Source organism: Ixodes scapularis, unplaced genomic scaffold, assembly GCF_016920785.2.
Source record: "Ixodes scapularis isolate PalLabHiFi unplaced genomic scaffold, ASM1692078v2 PGA_scaffold2__306_contigs__length_199485367, whole genome shotgun sequence".
In the NCBI taxonomy this organism is placed as follows: domain Eukaryota; kingdom Metazoa; phylum Arthropoda; class Arachnida; order Ixodida; family Ixodidae; genus Ixodes; species Ixodes scapularis.
Genome location: NW_024609857.1, coordinates 2489481 through 2514090, shown reverse-complemented (window position 1 = coordinate 2514090; position 24610 = coordinate 2489481). Strand labels below are relative to the sequence as shown.

Below are 24610 nucleotides of genomic sequence, written 5' to 3'. Positions count from 1 at the left end.
TCGCCAGCCTTCTCACTTCCTGGGGCACATCCCCCTCCGGAGCTGTTAAAAAATAACGAGACCCCTTAAAAATATATGCGCCATTATTAGATGCGCTAGTTGACTCGGGTCTCCATTTTTTACGTCGTGAACTCCGAGCACGTAATTGGACACGAGTTCGGCTCGAACTCGTGCCCCCGCTAGCTGAAGCCTCAGCCGAACGCTGCACTCGTGTTTGCCCCAAGCCGGCAGCTGACGGGAACATCGAGTGCATTCGAGAAGGCGTTGCCGAGCTTCAGTAGCACTGCGCTGTCTTCTCGGCTATAGAGTAGTGTCACCATACTGTATGACACACTGGCTGTCTAAACATCTCAAGCCTGCTTTACTCCGCAACTAGGTCTCGAGGCGCGGGGCTGTATTTAGAATTGTAAGCAGTGAAAGAGTGCAGGCGAGCTGGTAATCAATCGATCGACATCTTGTAAACCCTGAGATGGGGAACGATAAAAAAACGGACGAACACAGCTGCGTTTGAGATTTTGTTGTGTTCGTCCGTTTTTTTATCGTTCCCCATCTCAGGGTTTACAAGATGTCGATGTATTTAGAATCACCTAAATCGGATGTATAAAAGCTTTATTTCTGAAACGCGCATAGTTAGCTGATACATGACTGGCGGTTTGGTTTTGAACTCTTTCCATTTGATACATGAAGATTTGCGTATGCGGGTCTCATACGTCGCGAGCGTCATCTAGAAGTGGCAGGCCACACGGGAGTGCGAGTCTTTCGTAGCGGGGAGAATCGTGAGCAGGCGCATCTCGGCTTGTCGTTCCCCGCCCCAGCCTGGACGGGGGACACCGGCACGCAGCCTCGGCGGCGGAGAAAGGCCTCGACGGGAGGTGTGTCTCCTTGCCCCCGATGCGCCCAGGTCGTCTCGCGTGACCCGCGTCTCGGGCGGAGGCCGTCCCGAGGAGCCGGCGGTCCGTCGCTCCCCTAATGAGGGGTTTCCCTCGGCGCGCACCTGGCCAAATCGCCGCTGCGGGCCCGTGTCGTTTGCTCCGACACCTCGCGGCGCGCTTCTTCGGGACGTCGGCGTTTGCTGCCCTCGCGCCTTAGGTGCGCCCTGGTCCCGCCCAGCGCCTCCGCGACGCTTCCAGCGAACTTCGGGACGCGTCGTTAGCGCCTCGCGGGGAGAGCGACCCTCGGCGGCGGTGGGTAGCGTGCACGCCCGAACATCTCGCGCCTACACGCTTTGCTCTCTCGCGTTGTCTCCCCGCTTTGTCGGAAACTGCGCTTGCCGGCTTGGCGAAGAAAAAGCGAACAAGGAGGCACGGAGCGAAAAACAATTGCTTTTGTTAGTGTGCGCGAGGTTGGCTCGGCGAATGACGTTAATTTCTGAGTACGTGGCAACTTCCGAGAAGCAAGCTGTTGGATTGCAAAACTTGTCGCGAAGGGAGTCGCGAAACTTGCCGTGTCTAAAACCCCGCCTTGAAGGGCAACTCCGCTCCATTCCGAAAATTTCAGGATAATGAACGACTTCACATTAAAAAGCAATAATAAAACTCACTACACTGCTAGCAAGTCCCGTGTATTGGTGAATATTTGGGGTGACAAACACGCTATTTAAACAAATTATCATAAATTTACACGTTGTAAATTGTAAAAACAGGTTGTAAAAAACATGTTTTGGTTCGGTCGTACAAGCATAACCGTGTAGCCGACCTCGAAAACACGCATCACCCCCGGTGACGACCGCAGTATTGCCGGCTATCGAAGCACCAGAATGCTTGGGAACACACCTAGAAAGGACCGTGGCGACAAATGCTGCGGAAAGAAACATGTCTGGGAGACACATTCGCAAGACGTTGATGAAGCCCGCGCTCGCCTGCGCTCCTCAGGTGCTGCCATAGAGATCATACATACAAACTCTAGAGGAAAAGGTCCGCCATTTTCCCATACATTCTGGCTGCCGCAAGCGGCGGATCATGCAGGCAGACCTTCTGGGTCCCAAACACGGTTACATCATCAGAGCAGTTTCGTGAACTTCAACAATTCACGAACTTACCGGTGGAAAGATATTCACGTTCCTTTCGAAGCTTTCTTTTTTCATAGCGCGCAGATGTACGGCCTCGCGTTAACGCTAAACTAAACCATATACCCGGCTTCGCCGGTGGGGCGCGGGTGGGCGCGGTTGAGGAATACGAAACTGCGCAACCACCAGATTTCCGAGATTTCGAGAGAAGGGAAGTTAATGCAGCTTAATGACTTTATTGCTTTTTATAAGCGTTCGAATAGCTCAGAATTTAGTTTACGACGTTAAATTATCACTGTTTATATTGCTGAGAGTTTTCACTCTTTGTGTTTGTTGCGTTTACCATGGCAACGTTGCTTTCTTTCTCTCGTGTTCTGTCGCTCTCTTTTGCGATCGTTCACTCGGGACCCCGGGTGTCGGCGCACGGGATTTGCCACTCCTCCTCACCCACCTTTACCCCCCTGGGTGCTGCCGTTGATTCTGGTCGATGGCAATGCGGCTTCCCTCATGTCGCCCATGTTTGTATTTATTTCAGGGGTCTTAATATTAGTTTCTTACGCACCACAAACATAATTGTGGGTCTAATTACACGTTCTAAACAGTTACAATGGATATAAAAAGCGTGTCCTCGATTTGAACACGTGACATTGGATTTGGTTTCGTTTTGGCTTCAACCCTTCAACAGCAAGCGAAACGGCCGTGTAATAACACCAGGGAGGGGGGAAGGGCGGGGGGGGGGGGGGGGGGAGGTGCCGCCGCTTTTCATGTACACTCCTCAGAATTTACGGCGCTCCGTGGTGGCCGCCTTATTAAATCTTTATACCAGTGTTGCTGCATCTGTAGGTCATCTTTGGGTCCATATCACAAGAGCGAATGACATTTTAGCGAACGGCGACATTTGAGCGAATGGTCGTTTTAGCGAATAACGGGGGCGCGCGTTAACCCATCCGTCGCGCTGCGCTTTACGCCGCTTCGCGGCGACAGTCTGCGGCAACTCATTACAAAAATATGAACTCACCTGGCCCACCCGAAAACGCCGCTTCGCGGCTTTCGACTATTCGCTAAAGTGTCATTCGATGAAACGTGGGCGTTCGCTAAAACGTCATTCGATCAAGTGAGTGCCTCCCGTCATCTTTAAGCTAGAGCTGACAGAGAAAACCTAGCCTCGGCGCAACGCCAATGTACGCTGGAAGCTAGAGCCGGTTTGCTTTCGGTCGGTGTCGGTCCTGTGTAATACGTGGTTGTTGTCTGCGATGTATGTAGGGTTGCTGGCTACTCGTGATCGTTCGCAACATATTCATTTTTTTTTTGTAGGCTGCTAGAATTTTACTAGGTGGCCAAAGTTACCGCCCGAGTCCAAATAGTTTTATCCATGCAAGTTGGGCATTCGTTTTTCCGTCTAGCGGTTGTAGCTACCGACGACGCACGTACGTACCTTTGCACGTAGCTACATCCGCCGCTTGGAGACTGTTTACTGTGCATAAAAGACATCGAACGAGAACTAACGCGTCCTGTGTGCTCTCAGTTCGGCTGAAAGGCGCGCGGCTCGCTGGGCTCGTCTCTCGCCTGTTCTCGGCTGCTGGCCGCCATGTTTTATAAGGAACACGCTCAGCCGTGTTTCGCCGAGGGCAGACACGGTGTATCGTGTTCCAAGTTTACAGAACACCTCATGTGTAGACGAATAACACACATGGCTGCGTGTAAAACGAACACGTTTCGACCTGTCCGCTATGGGACAACGGTTGACACGTCTGGGCGCGTTATTTTTGCTAACAGTGTACTTCATTAGCTCCGCAAAAAATGCGATATGCATTGTTAAAGCTTACTTTAAACACGAGCAGAAATCGAAACCTTTAGACTTTGATGTGTTATTTTTTAATTCGCTAACTTCAGACCACATAAAAATTTTATTTTATTCAAGAATCAATTTGCCGTTCTAATGAAACCATCTACAATCACCGCCAGGAAAAAAAAAAAAGAAAAGCTGGTATCGTTAGGATAAATTATAAATCGAGCTTGATTGTCAATATTTAGAATATCATTTATATAAACATTAAATAGACGAGGCTCAAGTTTGCCGTCTTGTGGAACACCACACGCGATGTTCAAAAACGATGAATGTTTATCGTTACTATTTGCGCACTGCTGATGATTATTTAAGTAAGATTTTAGAAGCTTCAGTGATATGCCGCGGACACCATGTATATTTAGCTGAACAATCAAGGTTTTGTGAGGAAGGCATTGAAAGGCTTTATTGAAATCAATAAAAACATTAAGTCGCTTTCAATATTTTGTAGTATGATTATTTTTTTTTGTAATAATAAAACCGGCTTTGTGAATTTACCTTCTTGAAATCTATATTGGAAATCTATCAGTACAGAATGTTTCACAAAAAAATGTGAAAAATTTTAAAAATATTTTTTTTCTCAAGCCCCTTAGAAACAAAATAAGAACAGATCTAGCCACCATAAGGAAGGTAACACACAAAAGGGGACAGACAACTCAGACCTCTGTGTTACCTCTGTGTTACCTTGCTTATGGTGGATATTGTTGCCAACGTGCTTGTTCCGTGCTTAACTTGTTTAAATCTGTAGTTGTTTACCATGTTTCTATCACCTCCTTTAAATGTAACAGACACATTAGCTAGTTTCATACTTTGCCGAAACAGGCAAGAGCCCAAAGATAAGTTGAATAGATATGCCAAGCGTGTGCTATAATGGTAATTTCGAACGTAATGGGCTTATTTTGAAAGTCAATAATTTCGCGGCTCTTTCTATTTTTAGTCCCATAAAACATTTAAATACCTCTTGCCGAAACTGGGGATGGGAGGAAAGGGACGGGGAGAGGGAATTTGTCTCACGTGACGAGCATTTCTCCGCTAAATCCAGCGGAGAAACTAAATTGTCTTCTAGGTCATGTGATATGAGGTCACATGGCGTCAATTTTCCACGCTAAATTTAGCGGAAAAAGTTGATTCATATTTAGGTCACGTGATATCAATTTTTCCCGCTATATTTAGCGGGGAAACTGCAGTGGTCTCTAGGTAACGTGACGTAAATTTCCCCGCCACATTTAGCGGGGAGACTGAAGTGGTAATTAGGTTATACGATGTTAATGTTTCTCGCTAAACTTAACGGGGAAACTGAATTCACGTACAGGTCACGTGAGTCAATTTTCTCGCTTAATTCAACGGATAATGTACGAACGGATGGACAAAATTTTGGGGCATGTGATTCGGTTAAAAAGCATTTCATGCTTTAATAAATCAACAGTGCTTCAGCGCTTGGCGAAGCACGAGCGAACAAGGTGACCCCAAGATGCGATCGCAATGTGGGCAACGAACGCCGCAGCGCGGAGGCAGTGACGGAAAGCCACTTTGGCTCAGAGCAGTGATGTCATTGCTGCGCCATTTGCGCAGCACTGTACCAAAGTAGTTATACTGATACATCCTGCTATGTTTCAGAAGAACGCTAGGAATTTGTGTTAAAATAAAGCCAACAGGTAAATTAGTTTCTTTTGATAGTGAAACTAAGAATTCAGTGGCAGCTACACTGCCGAATCGCTACGGTATACTTGTGCTCGTTTTTAACACTATAATCTAGCTTCGATCAACGCGTTATTTGATCTGACTTTTGTGCCGATCTCTGGCACCACTCCGAAGAATAACGAAGTCTTGCATTGTCCGTGTTCCCTACGGACGGGCTAGCTTGCTCCGTTGAGTGCGCTTCTCACCACGCACTGGTGCATAGTGGAGAAGCAACATTCGCGGTGTAAGCCTCACGCCTTCAGTCATCAATGTAGCGCAGCCTCGTGCTTAGGCCGCTAGCACTCCTCCAGGAATAGTGCACGTTTCGGGAATGGGGAAAAAATAAATAAAAATAGGTGAAATCTGAAGGGCAACTTTACCTTGAACTGATTTTTCCGATATAAAACCTTGGCTAGTATGTACTATCGACTGCGATATCCTGGCGAGTGGTGTGCACAATCGGTCGGGATCTTGTTTTGAAAATTCGGGGCTTGATTGCGTGTGGCGCGGTGCCACGACGTTTGACATTTTATGCCAGATCCCTCATTTATAGTTGGTGCCCCTAAAGGTACAGGCCTCCAACTGTTCGATGGCAGAGTCAATCGAGTTATATTGGAACTAAATTAGGTTTAACAGCGGACGAATGAAAGCTTTGGGTAAACCTAACATGCCCCTACACTCTGAGAATCCCCCGAGTGTATACCAGACCGCGTTGCAATCAAAACTACGATCAGCTGTATCATTCTAATTATAATTAAAAACAAAGAAGCGCAAAGACGCGGACAAAGTAAAAGGTAACCGACAGGACACAGCGCTGTGTCCTGTCGGTTACCTTTTTACTTTGTCCTCGTCTTTACGCTGTTTTGCTTTTAATTATGTCTGCATACCAACTATCCCAAACTTGTACGTTAATCAACTATCTTTATAATTAGCTATTAAAATGAGAAGGGCGATCGGTATCACGCGCCTATGGTCGTGAAGTTCAAGTGGCCAAGAGGCGTTCAACCTATCATCCTTCTCATTGGCCATGCTGACTGAAAAACGACCAGTGATTGGTGACCGCAGTTTGGCGCAGTGTATCTTCAGAGACTTCCGAGAATGTAGTTTGTACTAAAATCTCTGTTGCAGACAAGAGAGCCTTGTCTGCAACAGAGATTTTAGTAAATCGTTTCAATACCTTCAATGACAATACCCGATGACGATAAGATGCATGCGCAAAGTCGTCAACGGAGTATCGTTTATTGTTATCGGAGTATTCAAAACCGTCAACTAAAACTCCTTAATATGAACAGGATGTTTCTTAAAACCGCAGTTTTTCTACAATATGCCGCGAGAAACACACGTGTCTTAATCCTACGGATAAAGTCTGGAAACGCATAACCTTATGGTTAACTCCTTATAATCAGACAATTACTATTATTAATAGGTAATTATTTATTAATTTTTTGCGTCAATTTGACGGGCTATGTCTTGTCGGCTAAATATAGCGAATTTACGCTTCAGCGGGACGTAAGTCCGCTCAATTTAGCGTAACGGTTTTTCGTGACGCTCTTGCTTAAACTCATCTCATGGCCTTACATCACATTATCTGTTAAAACATTAAAACAAAAAAACATAACATTAATCTAATATTGGAATTCATAATTTCTCTTCAAATGTTGCTTCCGTCATGGCCTCTATCTCGCGTGCGATATGTACCCGGCAGGGTGACGCGAACGAGGCCCTCAAAATGGGATATTTTTCGCTCCCTCGTTAATCTCCTCCTGTGTTCAACTTCACACTTCTCCGACGGTCATTCATCACGCGCTACTTTTGCCGAGCGACGAAGATATTCGCGCTGCTGATAGCGCAGGAGAGAGTGCTAATGAACCACTACCGATCCCGAAGGACCCGTGCACACATGGCACATTTTCACGAGCAACCGCTTAGAACCTGCTCCATAAAACAAAAATCTGAGAGAGCGGAAACGTGTGGAAGGCTGAGAAGACAGCCGCGAATGAAACGCTACATTTGACCGAGGACCGGTCATTGGTTCCGTTTATTCTCCTCGAACGATAGCGTCGGCCACTTGTAGGCAGTACATGTGTATACGCGGAATGCAAATGCGAGATTTATAGAAAATATATTTCCAGCGAGAAGCTTTTGTGTTCTTTTTTATGGCATGCCAGAACACTATACGGCGGTAGGTGTTTGCCCGACTTTTCGAGATTCCCCAGAAGGTCTGGCCACATGCTAATCATATTTGCACCGTTTATGCATATTAATACGCAACAAAAAGACACTGAAATTTCTAGACCAGAATTCCGAATCCATTGTGCACGTATCGTGTCACGGGGTTGCAACAGAGTGATGACCCGTATACAATAATACTGCGACAAATGACGTCGATAGATTAGAAACCATCCGCGCAATTGTTTCGCGCTCCAGGAACATCGGACTCACGCGGATCCCGAGGAGTAACGTTCGAAGCAATCCGCAACGTGACGTGCCGAGTAATTATCCCATTACAGTCGAGCGTCGTGATTTCTTACGATCATTAGCTATGGACTACAATCGAGCCGTTTGTGAGGCTCGGACAGCGCAATCCCGTCCACCGAGAAGATTCGGTATTTATAGCGAAGAGCGGCCGTCGACTCTACTTTTCCTCTTATATCTACTTGTTTTTCTCTTCTGGCCGCGCGAATGAGGCTTCGGGGTGCGCCCCTAGGTCGAAGAGCGCGACCGGTGCAGGGCCCGATAGGTGCGCGCATATATACGGTCTCGGAGATAAGATGCGTCCCGCAGAAAGGCGAGCCGCCATCGGCGCTCACAGGGGGCCTCTTTGTGCTCCGATGTGGCGGCCGACCGCGCCTCGGACCAGCGCGGGTCCAAGGTCCGCAGGTGTCGGCCCATTAGCGGGACGAGGCGCTTCTCCCGCTGGAGGGTCGCCGCGCTTATTTCGTCCTCTCGGAGAGCAAGAACCGCCGCGCACGGCTCCGGAACACTAGCGGGCATGGCCTCGAGTCTCGAACGAGCGGCTGTTCTCACCTTAGATGTCGAGATACTGTGGTTTCGCTCTGGGTACTGTGCTAGTGGGAAGCGGTACTGATGGCTCAAGAAAAGAGCCTCTGGCGTGTCTCGCTGTGTTCCCGCTGTTGGCCCTTGTCAGACTCATTGACTGACTGGTATCCGGGTTCTTTCTGCTCATTGCTCCAATCGTCCTTCTTGCCGACTTTTTCTCCGAAACAATTTTGGTCTCTGCCTGCCTCTCTCTTAGACATGGAACACCGTTTTCTTACGTTTTCTTAAAGGGATGCTGAACCGCAATCTGGATTCCACAAAACACGTGGCAAAAGCGTGCAACGGGATGCTACAAGCACCAAAGCATTACTCATACAGCGATATCTCGAACGGATGACCGTATGTTTCAAAAAAAGGACGCGCATTTGACAGATATGCTTACGTCAAGTTTCTCCGACAATGAGAGGGAACGGCCTCACGTCTTCTTCGCCTCGGCGCCTTGAGCGAGTGAAGCGAAGAGAGGAGGAAAAGAGATATGTTGACGTCACGCGCCTCGTCGGCCTGGTTCAATCTCGACCTCTTTTTCCAAAAATACGGCCGCCCATTCGAGATACCGCCTTGCGAGTACTGTTGTAGAGTTTGTAGCGTCCCGCCTACATCTCCTGCATTTTTTTTTAAATCAAATTTTGGTTCCCAATCTCTTCAAGGAACGTAGCAGTCACTTAAACATTCGTGTGTCGAATGTTGCGTGCCAGTGCTTGAACTGCTTGCCAAGCTTCGTATGAAGCACAGACATCCCGGCGACTTGTACCTAAGATTTCGTAACGTAACGTAAGGAAACTGGTCTGTGTGAACGGGCCTGTAACTGCAGTCAATGCCACAAGCACGAGACCACTAGGTCTCTGCTTTGAAAGGTTCTCCCGCAGACCGAGCACTTGCGCTAGAAGTGTACTTGTCAAAGCCAGGAGCGCGGGCTAACTCTTGCTTGAAGCTTTGGCTGCTGTCTCAGCTTAAAGGCCTGTTCACGCATACAGCGGAGCGCTAAGTTAGCGCTACGTGAGCGCTCCAAGGAGCGCTCATGTGGCGCTTCCAGCGCGTGACTTCGTTCTAATATAGCGCGTGGTTAGCGCTTTAGTAGCGCCTTGTTAGCGCTCCAGTAGCGCCTTGTTAGCGCTCCAGTAGCGCTTTGTTAGCGCTCCAGTAGCGCTTTGTTAGCGCTTCAGTAGCGCCGTGTTAGCGCGTCATAAGCGCTTCTTGTACCGCGGTGCTGCGGATTAGGAGGTGCACTGCGGTTTCGGTTCCTGTGCTTGGGTGTGCATCAGCAGCACCATGGCGGACATGTGGGACGCTGAAATAGAAATGCGACAAATGCTCTTACATACTCGATTAGTGCTTATCTGTGTGGACGGCTTAACTCCCAGAAGAGCCTTCTGGGTGCGCGAAATCTTTCGCCACCGAGATACCAACGGGTACCCGGCGAACCTTGTTCCTGTAGGCTGAGGGACCGAGACAGAGCTCTTTCGAAGGCGATAATTTTTACCTGCGTGTCCTTACAACCAGCGTCACACATATCGAATGGAAAGCTGAGGTCGTACCCAATAAATTAGTCGCCCAGAGTCCATAACTCTGGGTCGCCTGCCCGACCCTCTGCTTAGAGAGCGGCTCTTTTACTTCCTCTTCTTTCAATGCCAAAGGAAAAACAACAACCAAGGAATCACCGTGCCCGCGCTATTCCGCAGCAGCAAGCACGGCACAAGGGGCGTGAGAGCGCTAACAGAGCGCTAACAAAGCGCTTCTGAAGCGCTAACAGAGCGCTTCTGTAGCGCTAACAGAGCGCTAACAAAGCGCTTCTGCAGCGCTAACAGAGCGCTACATCACGCGCCAGGAAGCGCCACATGAGCGCTCCTTGGAGCGCTCACGTAGCGCTATCTTAGCGCTCCGCTGTATGTGTGAACCGGCCTTAAGGGTGAACGAAAAGCCCGCTGTCGCCTATCAAAATGGCTGTCTTCTAAATGATCGTCGTATAACAGTAGTACGAGGCTGGGTCTGCGACGCGTAAGTAATGGTATTAGAGCCTTACTTTAATTTTTCACATCAGGAAGGTGTAGGAAAGCACTTTTATTCTGAAACCAATTATCCAGGAGCTAGGAAGGATGATTCTCACGCCGCGGTATCACCATTTCTGAAAGTTGGGAATTAAATAAGTTAGAGTCACGAAATGAGCTAAGTTCCGCTCTCCCATCTGCTAGTGGGCGCCGCCATCTTGACGCTTAGTGCAGAACAGACGCAACTGTCAATCGTCACAATTCAAAAAGACGACTTCCTCAGTTTTAGATGCGGTGTTAGGAAACTCAGATGACGTCGTTTGCTCTGTCGCGAACTGTTTTAACGTATCTGGAGGACGGAAAAGCGTCTCCTGCGATTTCAGATAAAGCTTCAGATAAATTACCAGCGTGATTTTAAGCACCGAGATGACTGGAATGTCGTTACTTTAAAGATGGGGTCTCCAAAGCCCGGCTCGCGGGCCAGAGGCGGCCCGCTGAAGTCTTCCCACCGGCCCCCGTCTGGCAACGGACCTTCCCATGAGGCTTTGCCCGCTTTCAGGAGACCCGGTTCCACCGGCGCAAAAAGATGTGCATCTAAGAGAAACGGCGCCGCGACGCTTTCGACATGCGCAAAAAAGAAAGAACAAGACCAATGTAACGGGGTTCTCTTGCCATGACTGAACATCACCAACATCTCCCTCTTTCATGTCTGTTTTTTTTTTTTTCCTTCTCACGTACATTGTGGTAATTCTCATTAGTACTTCACTGCGCGAAAGCGTTTACACGCGTTTTGAGTTGTTTTCGCGGTCGTTGTGTAACGTCATGATTAGCTGAATGTTAAATTTAAGATTAAAAGATTAATCCAACTTAGGTTTTTTCTTTATTTTTAACGCATTCATTTTTGTTGTGCGACAGATGCCGGCCCCTTAACGAAGACGTTTAGGGACCCCTGCTTTAAAGTGTAACGCATTTAGTGGCTCTAGAGTTGGCGTCTCAGTTCTGTTTGAAAGAAAGAACAGCCACAGCCGGCACACCAGCTGGGTGACACGTCAAGTAGTCCCAAGCGCTCGCGCGACCCAGGCTTGGCAGGCTTTCGTTCACTCAGTTCCAAGCAAGCTAGCACACATTCTTTCACGCGTCTGAGCCTCTGACTACAATGTGCGCGACCGTGTTTGTGGTGCGATTGTGCCCTGAACTGTATAGCTCGAGTCACGGAATAAGCTAAGCTTCAGAGTAACCAAACTTACCCAATTTTAAGCTTTATGTGAAGTCACAGGAACCGCTCTTCTGTCCTCCAAACAGCTCGAGACAGAGCAAAGCACTATTACATGAGCTTCCTTACACCGATTCTAATGCTGAGGAAGTCGCACTTTTGAATGATAAGGATCGGCAGTTGCGTCTGCTCTGTACGAAGCACCAGGATGGCGGCGCCCACAACAATATCGGGGTACAGAGTGTCGCTAGGCCAAGCGTAGCTCATTTAGTGGCTCTATGTAGAGCGATGTGGTTCATCGGTCCTTCCAGGCGCTAGCCACGGAAACCCTAAGCTAGAGCCATGCCAATGTCTGGACGGTCCCGCGCTCCAGAACCAACTACGGAGATCAGATGATTAGCATCAGCTCCCCATAGTGTTAAACTATTTTTTGCCACTAAGTATTTGCACTGAACGTGTTCCACGGACTGCTGTATTATCGCTACTTGTTTTGTCACATGAAGCATACCGAGATAACTGTGTGTACAAAACATGTTTTACCTTTGTTCTTTCAATAAAGTGCTGCTAACGCTGTTGCTGCAGGGGAGCAAGGGGCTTTGTCAAGCAGCTTTTGTACTGTTTTTCTCGCTCTTTTCTCTCTTTTTGTACGAAAATAAACTTGAAACTTGACACTGTCGACATTTGTGGAGGACCCGAGGGGGGGGGGGGGGGGGGGGGGGAAGGGGGGGGGGGGAGGAGGTTGCTTTAATTGGCGAAGGTTTCTCAGCATCGTTGTCTCCGCCGGAAGGCTTATGCGTCGCGATGACCCTCCACGGCCTGAGACGCCCTATTGGTTCTCGATGCCGATTCAAGAACCCTGCATTTACTTTTTCCCATCACCCCCATGTTCAGGCGGTCATGCAGCCTCAATGGCAAGAAGTCGCGTCCACACCTTTTTGCCACTGACGCCGCAAGTTAACGGAGCGTGATGTGCACCGTTGTAGTCGATGCTGGAACTGATTAAAGTTACATTAAAGACTCGTCGTCCGAGGTCATTCTGGGGCAGTAATGCGCACGCGCATCCGAGAGTGCGCAGCGCGGGTCGAGCGCGAACGATAATTAGAATGTTAATTGCACTCATTCTTCCCTGGAGCAGCCGCCAGCTTCGCGTTGCCTCTCGGTCAAACGGCGGCATTTTCGAGAACCGAACAATTGGCAAAAAGCAGCCGACGCGAGAATCGCTAACAAATAAACGAAAGACATTCCCCGAGTGCCAATTTTTTTCTCTCTCTCTCTCCCTCACAAATCCGGCTGCCAATGAAGAGGCGGGCCGCCCGTGACGTCACCGAAGAGCCCCGCGTCCATTGGTGGCGAGCGGGAGAGGAGCAATCGCCATGAATGAGAGACCGGCCCCGAGCAAACTCGACGGCGGTGGCGGCACAGCGCGCGCAACTTTTTCGCCGCACGGCAGCGGCGGCCAGACAGTCGGCGGCGGTGCACTGTTCGGGATTTCTTTCTGACCCCGCTCCGGAGGAGTCTCTCCTTTCGTGCTGCCGCCTGTTTCTCCCGGGATCAATCCAGGTACGACGTCGGCAAGACCGGCGGCACAATGAAGAAGAAGGCACGTCGTCGGAGATGCACGCGGTGATTTCTTTCCGCCGAGGATTAGGCGGCGTGCCGCCGTCGTCCGTAACCTCGTGCCAAGGTGCGCGTCGTCCTCGCGCGCGGAATGGTGAGCGCCTCGAGGCCCCGGATTGTTCGAACCACGTCGGCACCCGGAATCTTGGCGCCGTAACCACGTCTCATCGTGCACGGAGGCGTCGAAGGGAAGCTCCCTGCATGATTCCCGGTGAGTTGCGCCTATTCTCGGAACGAAATTAAGCTTGGGAACTAACTCGATACTCGGCCGATACTCGCATACAGCGAAGGATCGGGGCATTTTCTTCGATGACGTCTCGCGTGACATGGCCCAGAATCGGTCGGAGATTCTAGACCATTTGCATCAGTTGCGGCAGATTTTCGCGACTCGGTGATCTTAACCCGCGCTCACACTGCTACTATAACGTACAAGAGACAGTCCGTTGACATTGCTCGAGGACTTCCTCGTGGGACGGTCCTGTGGTCATACAAAAACTCTATGCAGACAAGTTCGAAGCACGCATGAAGCAATTGTGCTTCACACATTCTTGAGGCCTGCTCATAGATAATTCTCTCATCAAGTCTGCAGTGATGTCATTTGTAGAATGTTTGACCCAGTCGGGGTCTGTCCTTAAAATGTTTATAGTGTTATTTATTTATTATTTATTTATTTCAAAATACTATCAGTCCCACATGGGACTATGATGGGGAGGGCAGTTTTATACAATACGTTAAGAAAAAAACAAAAAAACTATACACACTGGAGAAAAAAAAAAAAGAAAGAAAAACATAACAAAAATGAGGCCGTCGATGCTATACAGCTTCTTCTGGCTTAAGGAAAGAAAAAGCAATAAAATGACGGAGCCGACACGTGCGCAACCGGGTCAGAATCGCGGACACTGTAAAGTCGTTTTCTTTACGTCGAGCCTTGAGCAGCGAAAGTTTAGCTTGAGTGTAGACAAAGCCGTCAAGGCATCCAATCGACGATATTTAGAAAAAAATGAAGCGTAAGGGCGAGCCGCTGCACTCTTTCTAGCTTAAGCACATCTCAAACAGTGCGAGGGTCCCCCCCCCAGGTTACGCATGCATATTGCAACAGTGGTCGGATAACTGATTCATACGTCAATAGTTTTGTGCTGACCGAACAGTTAGCAGGTTACCACAGTCCCTGACAAGCGAAGAAATGCGGAGCTTGTCGAGTAGTCAGCATCCGATTGTCACGCCTTCGAGGTTGCGCCCTTCGTCGATGACAACAACCAGTCAAGGTAATCAGCCACACCCCGCCGCGGTCGCTGACACAAGTGCGAGCTTCTGCCAATGAAAAGTGAAGCTGCAATTTGTTGGAGCTCGTGCAGATTTCGCTACCCCGTTACTTTGTCGCGGTTCAACGTTTCTTGAAGCTTTAGTCGCAAAAAAATAATGCTAATGAAAGGAAAAACAAAAGTTGGCATTTTGAGATAGGGGTTGCAATCGCGTCCCAATTTTGTACCTCCCGATTACGACGACGAAAAGCTGATTCGAGCCCGCATTTGAAGATGACTCGTTCAGTTACAAACTAAAACGTACAAGTAGGGACGGAGAACGTTGCCAAGATGAACATTCATTCTCACTTGTCCTCACCTTTTTATTTTTATTTGTGACGGAAATTCAGTGGTTCGTTCGTAACATTAACAACGAACATTTCCTTCTACTAGTATAATATATATATATATAAGTTTAGTCGCGGCAAGAAGCAGGCCCCAAGCGCTTCAGCGATGCTCACTTTAGAGGTATTATATTTCTAACGAGCGTGTTGGTAAGATGTACTAGATAACAGAAAGTATAAAACAGAGAGGACGAAATAATGTTGAAAGAATGTACTCGTCTGCGTTTCGTCCTCTCTCTGTTTTATACTTTCTGTTATCTAGTAGATAACTTTAGAGGGCTTTTAATATTTCATGCACATAACCCGGCGCCAAAAAAATACTTTGGCTGTTCGACGCACTGCTGTGCTCACGCGCTTATGCTTTCATTTGGTAGTAGATGGAACACTGGCACAGCACTTATCTTGCGCTCGATCATAACAGCGGTGGTTTGTGTAGTTTGTGGTGTCGAGAAAATGGAGAGCCAGGAGAGATGTGGGCTTCTCTTCAGAGGCGCTACCTGGCGCTTGGGGAGAGGGATACGTGGAATGGGATTTTTGAGAGGTTGGAGCCACTCCACTTTGGGTCGCCAAGAAACCCCGCCAGATGGAAACTCTTAAACTTCTCGGCTCCAATATCTGTATCCGACGCATCCCCTATGAGAAACTTTCAAGTCACGTCCTAACTCCGGAACAAATGATGGGACCCCTATCAACTTTCTTTCGTCGAAAGGAGATCACGGTCTGCTGGGAAAGATTTCTTCAGTTTCCTAAAGATTCATTCTTTAGCGATTCTTGCTTCAGACTAGACGGGAAAACAAACGGTCGAAGCTTTTCTTCGTTATACTTTCTGGTTCATTGCTCATTGACCAACCGCGTAATCTTAATTCTCATCAATCACGCACCAACCGTAACAAGCATTTGCGTGACAGGAAGTTTCGTTCAATAAAGATTGCTTTAAGTACTCTTTTTTTTTTTCCCCGTAAGGTGCGGGACCGGAATCTCTCGCCAGAACACGTTGTATCTTCGTCTGATCTTGAATTATTCCTCTCCCAGCTGGACGTAACCGAATTACTGCACATACTTTTTTTTTTGTTCCTTGCGTTGTGTTTTGTTTTCGTGCTGTTGTTGTTATATTGTTTGTTGCTTTAAAAGTGTAACTTGTTGCCACTCCTGTCGAAGTCATAAATATGACTGATAGCATGGCAAATTAAAAATTAAAAATAAACGCTGGATATCAATTAGGGATCGATTAATGCGGACTTATTTCAAAAAGAAATTTCATCCTCATTTAAATTAACAGACATACTAGGAAAGTGGTCAGTTCATTCAAAACCGGTGCAATTCGGAAATAATAATAGTATATTATATATATAAATGAGGAACAGTTTTAATTGATTGAAGCTCTGATCACATTGCCTTTTTGTAGAATGATTTGAGTGATAAGGTCTGGAAAATATGTGCGAAAAACCAACCGAAAAACGCACGAAAATCAGAACCTAAAAAAAATACTTCCACGCCATTTTTCAGAAGAAAGAAAAAGCTACGATTTGCAGTATTGAAATTGAGAACGTAACCTTAACGAAGCCATATACGCATTCTGTGTGCAGTACGTATGGCCGTTCTTCAGAAATAGCGTGAGGCAATTTTTTGCGTGCCTTCGGATTTCCGTCCGATTTTCGGGTGGTTTCTCGCACATGTGTTTGAGCCTTCATTCGGATCCCATACTGTCACTCTGAAGTACACATTTGAAGCGCGCGGCCGGCGCGGTATAGGACCTTCGAAAACAACTTGATTACTAGAGCCACCGAGGTTCGGACTTTTCGTGCATTCCGGCTTGCGATGACGGCACTTGCGCCGACGAAGGTTCACTGGACTCCTTTGTGGCCCGCGCTGAGAAGCTTGACGGCAGGACCGTGTGGGGCCGTTTGTGCGCCTCCTGACCATCGAGGAGAGGGGAAAGAGGACGAAACAGAAACACGCGCAAACACTCGGCGATGCCACCGTCAATTCCACAACGGCTGCCAAACTTTCTCCAACTTGCCTGGCGCGAGGTTGCAAATTACGTCTCATGGCCAGAATAGAATATACGAGGTCGTTTGTCGGACGCTTCCGGTGTACATCTGTTTGTGTGATGAGACTGAGGGAGATCTGGCCTTTTATGAGAAGCTTCTGAACTCGCGCGCTCAAAGCAGTCGCTGCAGCTTTGTCTGCCGTGACGTCTCCGAGTAACGGACTGAGGTTAGCGTTCTTGCGAATTCAAAGCCAGATTCCAGATTTATAAAAATGAATTTGACGCCGTTCGCTGCTCCTTCTAGGACTCTCGGATTCCGCAACTGCGTGCGTGCATTCTGCAGCCGTCTTGCGCGAGAAACGCAAATTGCACAATGCGTCAAACATGCGAGGCTGCTCGCTTCAGAGCGCGGTGCGAAACGCTTCCTAATAAAGGCCTCTAAACACGGGCTTGGACCGAGCTAGAACACAAGGCCTGCTCTTGACGTCATCGTTAGTGTATCTCCGCCCCCAGACACGCTGAAGCTCGACCAGAGACAAAGCCGCACACGCGTCTGTCTTGGCGTCGCCGCGTGCCAATATCGCGCTCGTTGGCTGCGAGGGAGGCTGCCGCAACACCCTCTAGAATAATGAAGGTCTACCAAGGCCCCACTCTTCCTCCATGGAACGTGGGGAGAGTCGGATAGCGCCAACTCAGCCCGATGCCGAACGTCCTTCTACGCGTTCATTGGACACGAGTCTCAGCCGAGCACTGACGCAGCATTCGTTTCCAATCTGCGTTTTCTCCGCTCGATCTCAGTGCGATGACGTCGAAATTCCAGTGCCTTCGATTATTCTAGGTGGTATGCGGAGCGCAGTTCGTCTGCTTCGTTTGCAGGGATTGTGGTGATGTCAGAACGTCGAGCTCTGATTGGTTCCGAGTGAAAGATAGTGGGTAGACATCAAGGCAGCTTGCATGGAGGTCTACCCACTATCCTCCCAATCAGAGCCAATCAGAGCTCGGTGTTCTGACGTCACCGCAACGTCTGCGCGAGAAGCAGACGAACTTGCGCTCCGCATAAGCAGACGAACTTGCGCTCCGCATAGCTTCAGGTCTACCCACTAATCGCACCAACCAGAGCTCGGCGTTTTGACCGTCCCCTCTCTTCTCCTCCTCTCCCTCAGTTCCTCGCCGCATTGTTTGGACGCGCGAATAGTGCAAATCGTGCGAAATCGGAAAAATCGGTAAAAAAAAAAAATGCTGCACATATACTAAAAAGAGATCGCTACTTTTGCTACATGAGGAAATCTAAAAGAAAAGTGTACTCCCACGGCAAAAATATCTCAGAAACCAGATTTGCGGATCAGAAAAGTAATTTCGTACCACGTGTCCTTGGCAAGATGACGGACAAGTCCCCTGGTTCTGAGATCTGCGGCGTTCGATCCCACATTTCTAAATTCTGTGGATCGAAGAGGGGACGGCGAGTTCCAGCTTGAAGAATTGGTCGCTGCTTACGCTATTTACTCGAGCTACGGCGTAAGATGAGATCCTCCCGAGGCCTTGACCTAGCCTGTGTGGCCCCGGTGTCGTCCGAGTTTATCCTTGTTTTTATTTGTTCGAAATGCAGTGCGGGCCTTCTGAATAGGCCGACATAGGTGTGGGCTGCGAGACTTCAGAAGCAAATATCAGGAATACATAAAGAGAAGTAAACAGGTTGAACTGAATGCAAGGGCGACAACGAGCTGGTGAATATTAATCGCGACAAAAACCCTGAGACTGTGCGTAAAAACGACACACACACTACGAGGTAAAAACGACATATAGAATAGAACGTAAAAATGACACATACACTAGAAGGTACAAACGACACATACACTGGAAGTGTCGTTTTTACCCGCAGTCTCGGTTTTTTTTGTCATGGATAAACATTTTATCCGCTACGTCACACACAATAAACAGGAGCATTAAAGAAAGAAACACAAAGAAAAGAGGTTGCAATAATATTGTAACCATAAACAGGCATCTGTTTGTCAATTACATTGCAACATTCCAATCACAAAAAGCAGGTACAAAACGAAACAGCGGAAACTAAATGGCATTTAGAATGTGTAATCGTCCAGAACTCTGATAAAATCATTGACGAGAAAAATATTACGAAAAAGGGCGTTCCGATTGGATACTGTACGTGGGAAGAAAGGATACTTAAAAATGTTAGTTCTTGCGAAGATTGGCATTACATAGGATACTGATGGGGACGTCCAGTTACTCTTGAAGATTACAAGAAGAGATGAGATGACTGTGAGAAGATCAAAGATAAACTTGAATATTGTGAAAGATAAACTGCATCTCGTGAAAAAGTAGAGACAAAAGTTTTAATTTTGCAATTCTTCTACGCTGCTGAAGTGAAATTGAAGTTTTTACTGAAATGAATGCATACGGGAAATCAAGCCACTTATTCTTCGCATAATTAAAACAAACACCTCTTCTTTATATTACATCAGGTTTCGACTTATCTTGTGTATGCGTGTGCGTGTGTGTCTATGCTTGTGTCCCTATCTTTATTAGCATGTTTTAACTTCTACCGAACCAAGGAGCTCTGTGCTTGAAATTTACCGACAATGGGGCGCTTCTATATTCTCTGGAGTATCAAGTTAGAATATCCAGAAGCGGATGAAGAGACGTTCTTAATGTGGAGAGACCAGCGAAGATCACTTGATAGGGTTACACCCGGACAGGGATGGGCAGTATTTCAAATACTTTGTATATTTTGCATTTGTATTTAATTACAAATTGGGTAATGTATTTGACGTGTGTATTTAGATACTAAAACGGGGGTATTTCAACTACAATTGTTATTAAATACCATTTTGTGGGCGAAAATACATCCCTCAAATTTATTGTCACTGTCCAGATCAGGCAGAAAACTACGTTCTGAACTAAATACAGTGTCTCTCAATCATGCACAAGTGTTTAGTGACTGTGATTACGGTGCTAGTCCAGGGCAAGAATAGTGACGAAATCGACGTTCACAGGCAGACTGGCTAAATAAGTGCCTGTGACAACTTGTGATACTTTCCAGCCTGATTTTCATCCATATTTTTGCCTGCAACATTCTAAATGCTCGGGGGGTCCAGATTTGCGTAACTGTTGCGAGTTGCAACAATAAAAAAAAAAAACATCTAGCTAGTGCTGCGCATCTTGGTCGTCTCGGTTCTTTGTTGGTCTATACCAAAATGTAATCGCCAAAAAAAGCTGCTTGAAGCTCTGCACTTTTTTCACCTATTACGTCCAAGCTGATTACATTTTTTTCTGATGATATTTCTATTACTTTACTAGAGCCTCGCACACTAACTCCCGAGTGTGCGATGAAAAATTAAAATGAGATACCCAGAAACCCGTTGCAGGTGCCCTGAAGTCGCTGACGCAAATTTTGAGAAATGTATTTGGAAAAGTATTTGGAGGAGACCAAATACATTTGGTTGTATTTGTATCTTGTACTTAAATGCTTTTTTAAAAATGTAATTAGATTTGTAATTAAATACATTTTTAACGAAGTATTTTGTATTTGTATTTCGATACATATTTGCATGTATGTTGCCCATCCCTGCACCCGGATATTTGCATTCGTTCACCTCAAATACCGTGGTACAATTTACGTGGTCACTAAACTTTAAATGATTATTTTTTTTCTTACGCACAATTTAACGGCAATTACAGAATTAAGCTCAAATTTTCACATGCTTTAGAAATTGTCAATGCTTTTGAGATACAAATATAGATATTTGATCAGCAACACTAGCGATCGTTTTTAACCAAAACATTCATCCGTGAATAAAGGAATATTCACATATAAGTTGACAACTGAGACACTGTCACTATATGAGCTAAACTCAACAAGGGACCCAGCACACCGCCCTTCAGAACACCAGAAGAAACACCCAGGCTACCAGAGACATGAGCACCAACATCGAAAACTGGCTGCGATAGCATAAGTACGACCCTGCTCAGCTGACCGTCTCAAATGGTAACCAGGGATGTTTTAAAAATACCTTTGGCATGTGGCACTTTCTCAAAAGTCTTGCTACAATTAAGGAACATTATCTACCTATTCAGGTTTGCTTAGATTTGCTGCGAAGTCATGGACTCTTTTGAGTTGTGTAGTGGCATAAACACCTCTCCGAAAGTTGAAACCCGTGCTGAAAAGGCGCTAAAAAATGTCCCTCTTACAGGAAATTTCGAATTACGCTCGATATGCTTCAAAAGCTTATACGTGGCACTATAATGACAGAAAATTCACCGTATCTGCTGACAGTGATAACAGTTTTCCTGAATCGGGACAATACGTGCGGCTCGCCAGTTATTCGAGAGTACACAATAATAATAATAATAATAAAAAAAGTAGAACACAAGCTGGCAGTCGGAAAGCGGGCAACAGATTCGGCATATCTACTAAGGAATGCATCTCGACTTTGTGTTCAAGTTCTGTAACACAAAAAACATGGTAAAAAAAATGGCGTTCAGTGGAGCTATGGAAGTAGCAGCAGTGCTCTACAGATCTGTATCCGAAAAAGACAAATTAAACTACAAATTGAAATCCTCATCAGTTTGTTTGTATCAGTGATAGTGGCGTTGTTAACCTTTATCTGGTGAACTGGCTTGGTGTTTTTTGACAAATAGATCCCTTTCGAAATTCACGCGCGGAATATTAGAAGGTAGGAACCACTGCACAATGGACTTCTTCCAAAACCGACGCGCCCCATTGCGGCGAAATACCACGCACTGCACTCTGGGAACTAGTTGGCCACTCAGTTTCGGTTTCGACTGTGCAGCTTCATCTCATGCTATCACGCCGCGACCGAACGCGCTGCTTGCGTTTTCGATTATCTGGCTTTTCACGAACGTACAATACACTCATTCTCGAGCGATACAAAACGAAGACCGGGGCACTTTCCTTGGTTCCCGAAACACCGGATATTGTGCGTGCGTATGCGAACGTGGTAAGTCGTGGCTTAGTCACCTCACCCCACGAGTGCATCTTTGAGCTCAATACAACTGAAATTTGTTCGTCTGGAGCCTTACACGTATTTTGTTTGACAAACGTCCGCTTCTTGTTACTTTATTGGGCGAAAAGCAAGCCGCATCCTCACAGGGTATCAAAGTTAAGGCCAGCGTTTACGCATGAACTTTTAAGGAAATGCAATAAATTGACCACACTACTGCACAAAAGTTACTATGATGTCTTCCTCGTGTCATCATATATCTCCCACTCAAATTTTATGCTGATAGAAGATTAACTTTTCGCAAACGCTGAGATCGGCTAGCTACGACGGAGGCCCTAACAAGCGTCCCCTACTCCTCGCTAAGCCTTTTTGGACGAGCTTTTACTAACGCCCGAGATCTGTGCCGGGAACGGTGTGTCTGAAATTATCTCGGCATACTCAGGCAGGAAGAAAGCAAACACATATCAAATATTATGGCCATTAGCAACCGTCAAATGCGTTTTGAATTCGTTCGAGCACTTGTGTGAAGAATGTCGCACCGTGCGCCGGACGGGCATGAACCCCAATGAGGCGCGCATATAGGGTTCATGCCCGTCTGACGCACTTCCGGCGAACGGTGCGACATTCTTCACACAAGTGCTCGACTTTTGCTTTCTTAAAACGGTCTGTATGCGCTCATTTGCCTATATGATTGCAGGATAACTTTATGCGCATACGCGATGTTGAATACTAGTGAAATGCAAGCGGGTGGGGACTTCACTTCGTGCAGTACTGCGGGTCAGTACAGATAAGAGATAAGAAGTGTGTTAAATTTGAGCTTTTCAATGGCGCCTCCGAGTTTTACCTCGCATACTCAGGCACATTAAGAAAAAATGTAATTGCTAAAAGTAATATTTTGTCTATGGACGCACGAAGCAAACAAACTTCCTGATCAACAACACTAATGTAAAGGCGCGAGCTCGATGTATGCATACTTATTGGTTGCTACAGCTTGTTGATTCGTACACAAGCAAGATCCCCGAGCTTCGCAGCGTCGAGACTCCCAGCACTGTCTCGTCCACATACCTCGATTAGAACGCTAACAGGAAGGCTCAAGTACAAAAATACAACAAGCATGTGTTAAGACAAGCTATACGTGTCAGGCTTGTGCTAAAGCTTTGAGGTCTGGCCATTTAGGTTAGTTTAGAGACCACAAATGACGCTCTCGGGACCAGAAAACAACCTCTTGTCGACGTGTCGATCGAAACCGAAACCATGCCACCCTCCTCCCTGGCCAACTAGTTCCCAGAGTGCAACGCGCGCCGTGTTGCATGCAGGGCTTTATGGAAGTAGTCTATTGCAAGGGGAGGAAGTGGCCGAGTGGGCTAACGCGTCTCAGCTCGGAGCGTGGAGCGAAAGCTTGCGCTGGGAACCTCCTGGGTTCGATCCCCGCCGCCCCCGCCCGTTTCGATCTGGATGAGTTTCGTACCGGCACGCGTTCGTGTGATCACTACTGCGTGATGCACGTTAAAAAACCCCAGGTTAGCGACTGTACCGCACTGGCCAAATTTCTAATCTACATCTAAGAGACCGATTACCCGTTGAGGCGCATCTCCATCAAGGCTGTATAAACATAAAGAGCAAGTCAATTTTTTTTTTCTCCACAATTGCGGAATAACTGCCTCAAGGAACGTGCATGTCATTTCATAAGATAGCGAACGTGGGAGCGGGGGCCAGCACTACGAGCTGAAGAACCAATCAAACAGCTTCGAAAGTGCAACGTCACTGCGCTCATTACCTTTTTTTGGGGGGATGTGTTTTTTCCGGTAAACCGTGACGGTGAGGTTTTAGTCCGCCATTGTGCAGGGGTTCCACAGCTGCCAACAGAGGGCAGTATTTCGAAAGGGGTAGGCAGTTTCGAATTTTATTCGGGATCATGTTTCAGGAGATGAAGGGGTGTACGAAAAATAATTATTTTGGACTTCTTTGATTTGCATCGCTATTCAGCATCGGCATTGTAGACCTTGTGCATTTCCAGTTTTACAATTTTCCTTGAATTGTTTTACTCTACGGGAACGTTAATTATCTCTAGGCTTATTCGAGGCTTTCTTCGTCCCGTAATTTTTCGCTGATCCGGTGTGAAGTTTTTTTAAGCAACAAGCGTATGCAAATAAAATTCTCCCAGAGTAAATCTCTATCGTCATCCACAAAAATCCTTGAAGCAAAAGCCAAAACAATTCAAAACACCCTCGTCATTAGACATTGAAACACCCTTCGCAAGCCTTCTTTTGCGAATAGCGGTTCAGGTTGAAAATAAAGCGGCTTGAACCATGCTCACGAGCAAGGTCTTGGACAATTTTGGTATGGTCTCATGCTTGCGTCATGGCAAAAGTATACCGTCATCGGTATACTTTTGCCATGATGCTTGTGATTAATTGATTTGAGGGAGACAGAAATCAGCAATTAAAATAATATGTTCATTGATTTATTTTAACAGCTCATCGTAGAGCCGATTTAAATATTCTGGCCTTGCGGACATCTTTGTCGATGCATGGTCACGGTTATGATAATACCGCCCATTGCAGCAACCACACTGCACCAGATTAGTAAC

The 24610-nt window shown here is 46.9% G+C and overlaps 1 protein-coding gene across 2 annotated transcripts in view; it reads left to right on the top strand.

The window, feature by feature from the left end:
* Positions 1-24610, top strand: part of LOC8026551 (protein Wnt-5b) — a 436541-nt gene that overhangs the window by 331419 nt on the left and 80512 nt on the right. Inside the window, exon 1 of one of the 2 annotated variants that reach the window (XM_029992125.4) lies at positions 13171-13617. The exons of the other annotated variant lie outside the window; for it this stretch is intronic. Within the exon in view, the coding sequence (XP_029847985.2) occupies positions 13404-13617 (214 nt within the window). The 5' untranslated portion in view covers positions 13171-13403. Of the gene's footprint in view, positions 1-13170; positions 13618-24610 lie in introns of those variants that run through there. 2 annotated transcript variants of the gene reach the window in all.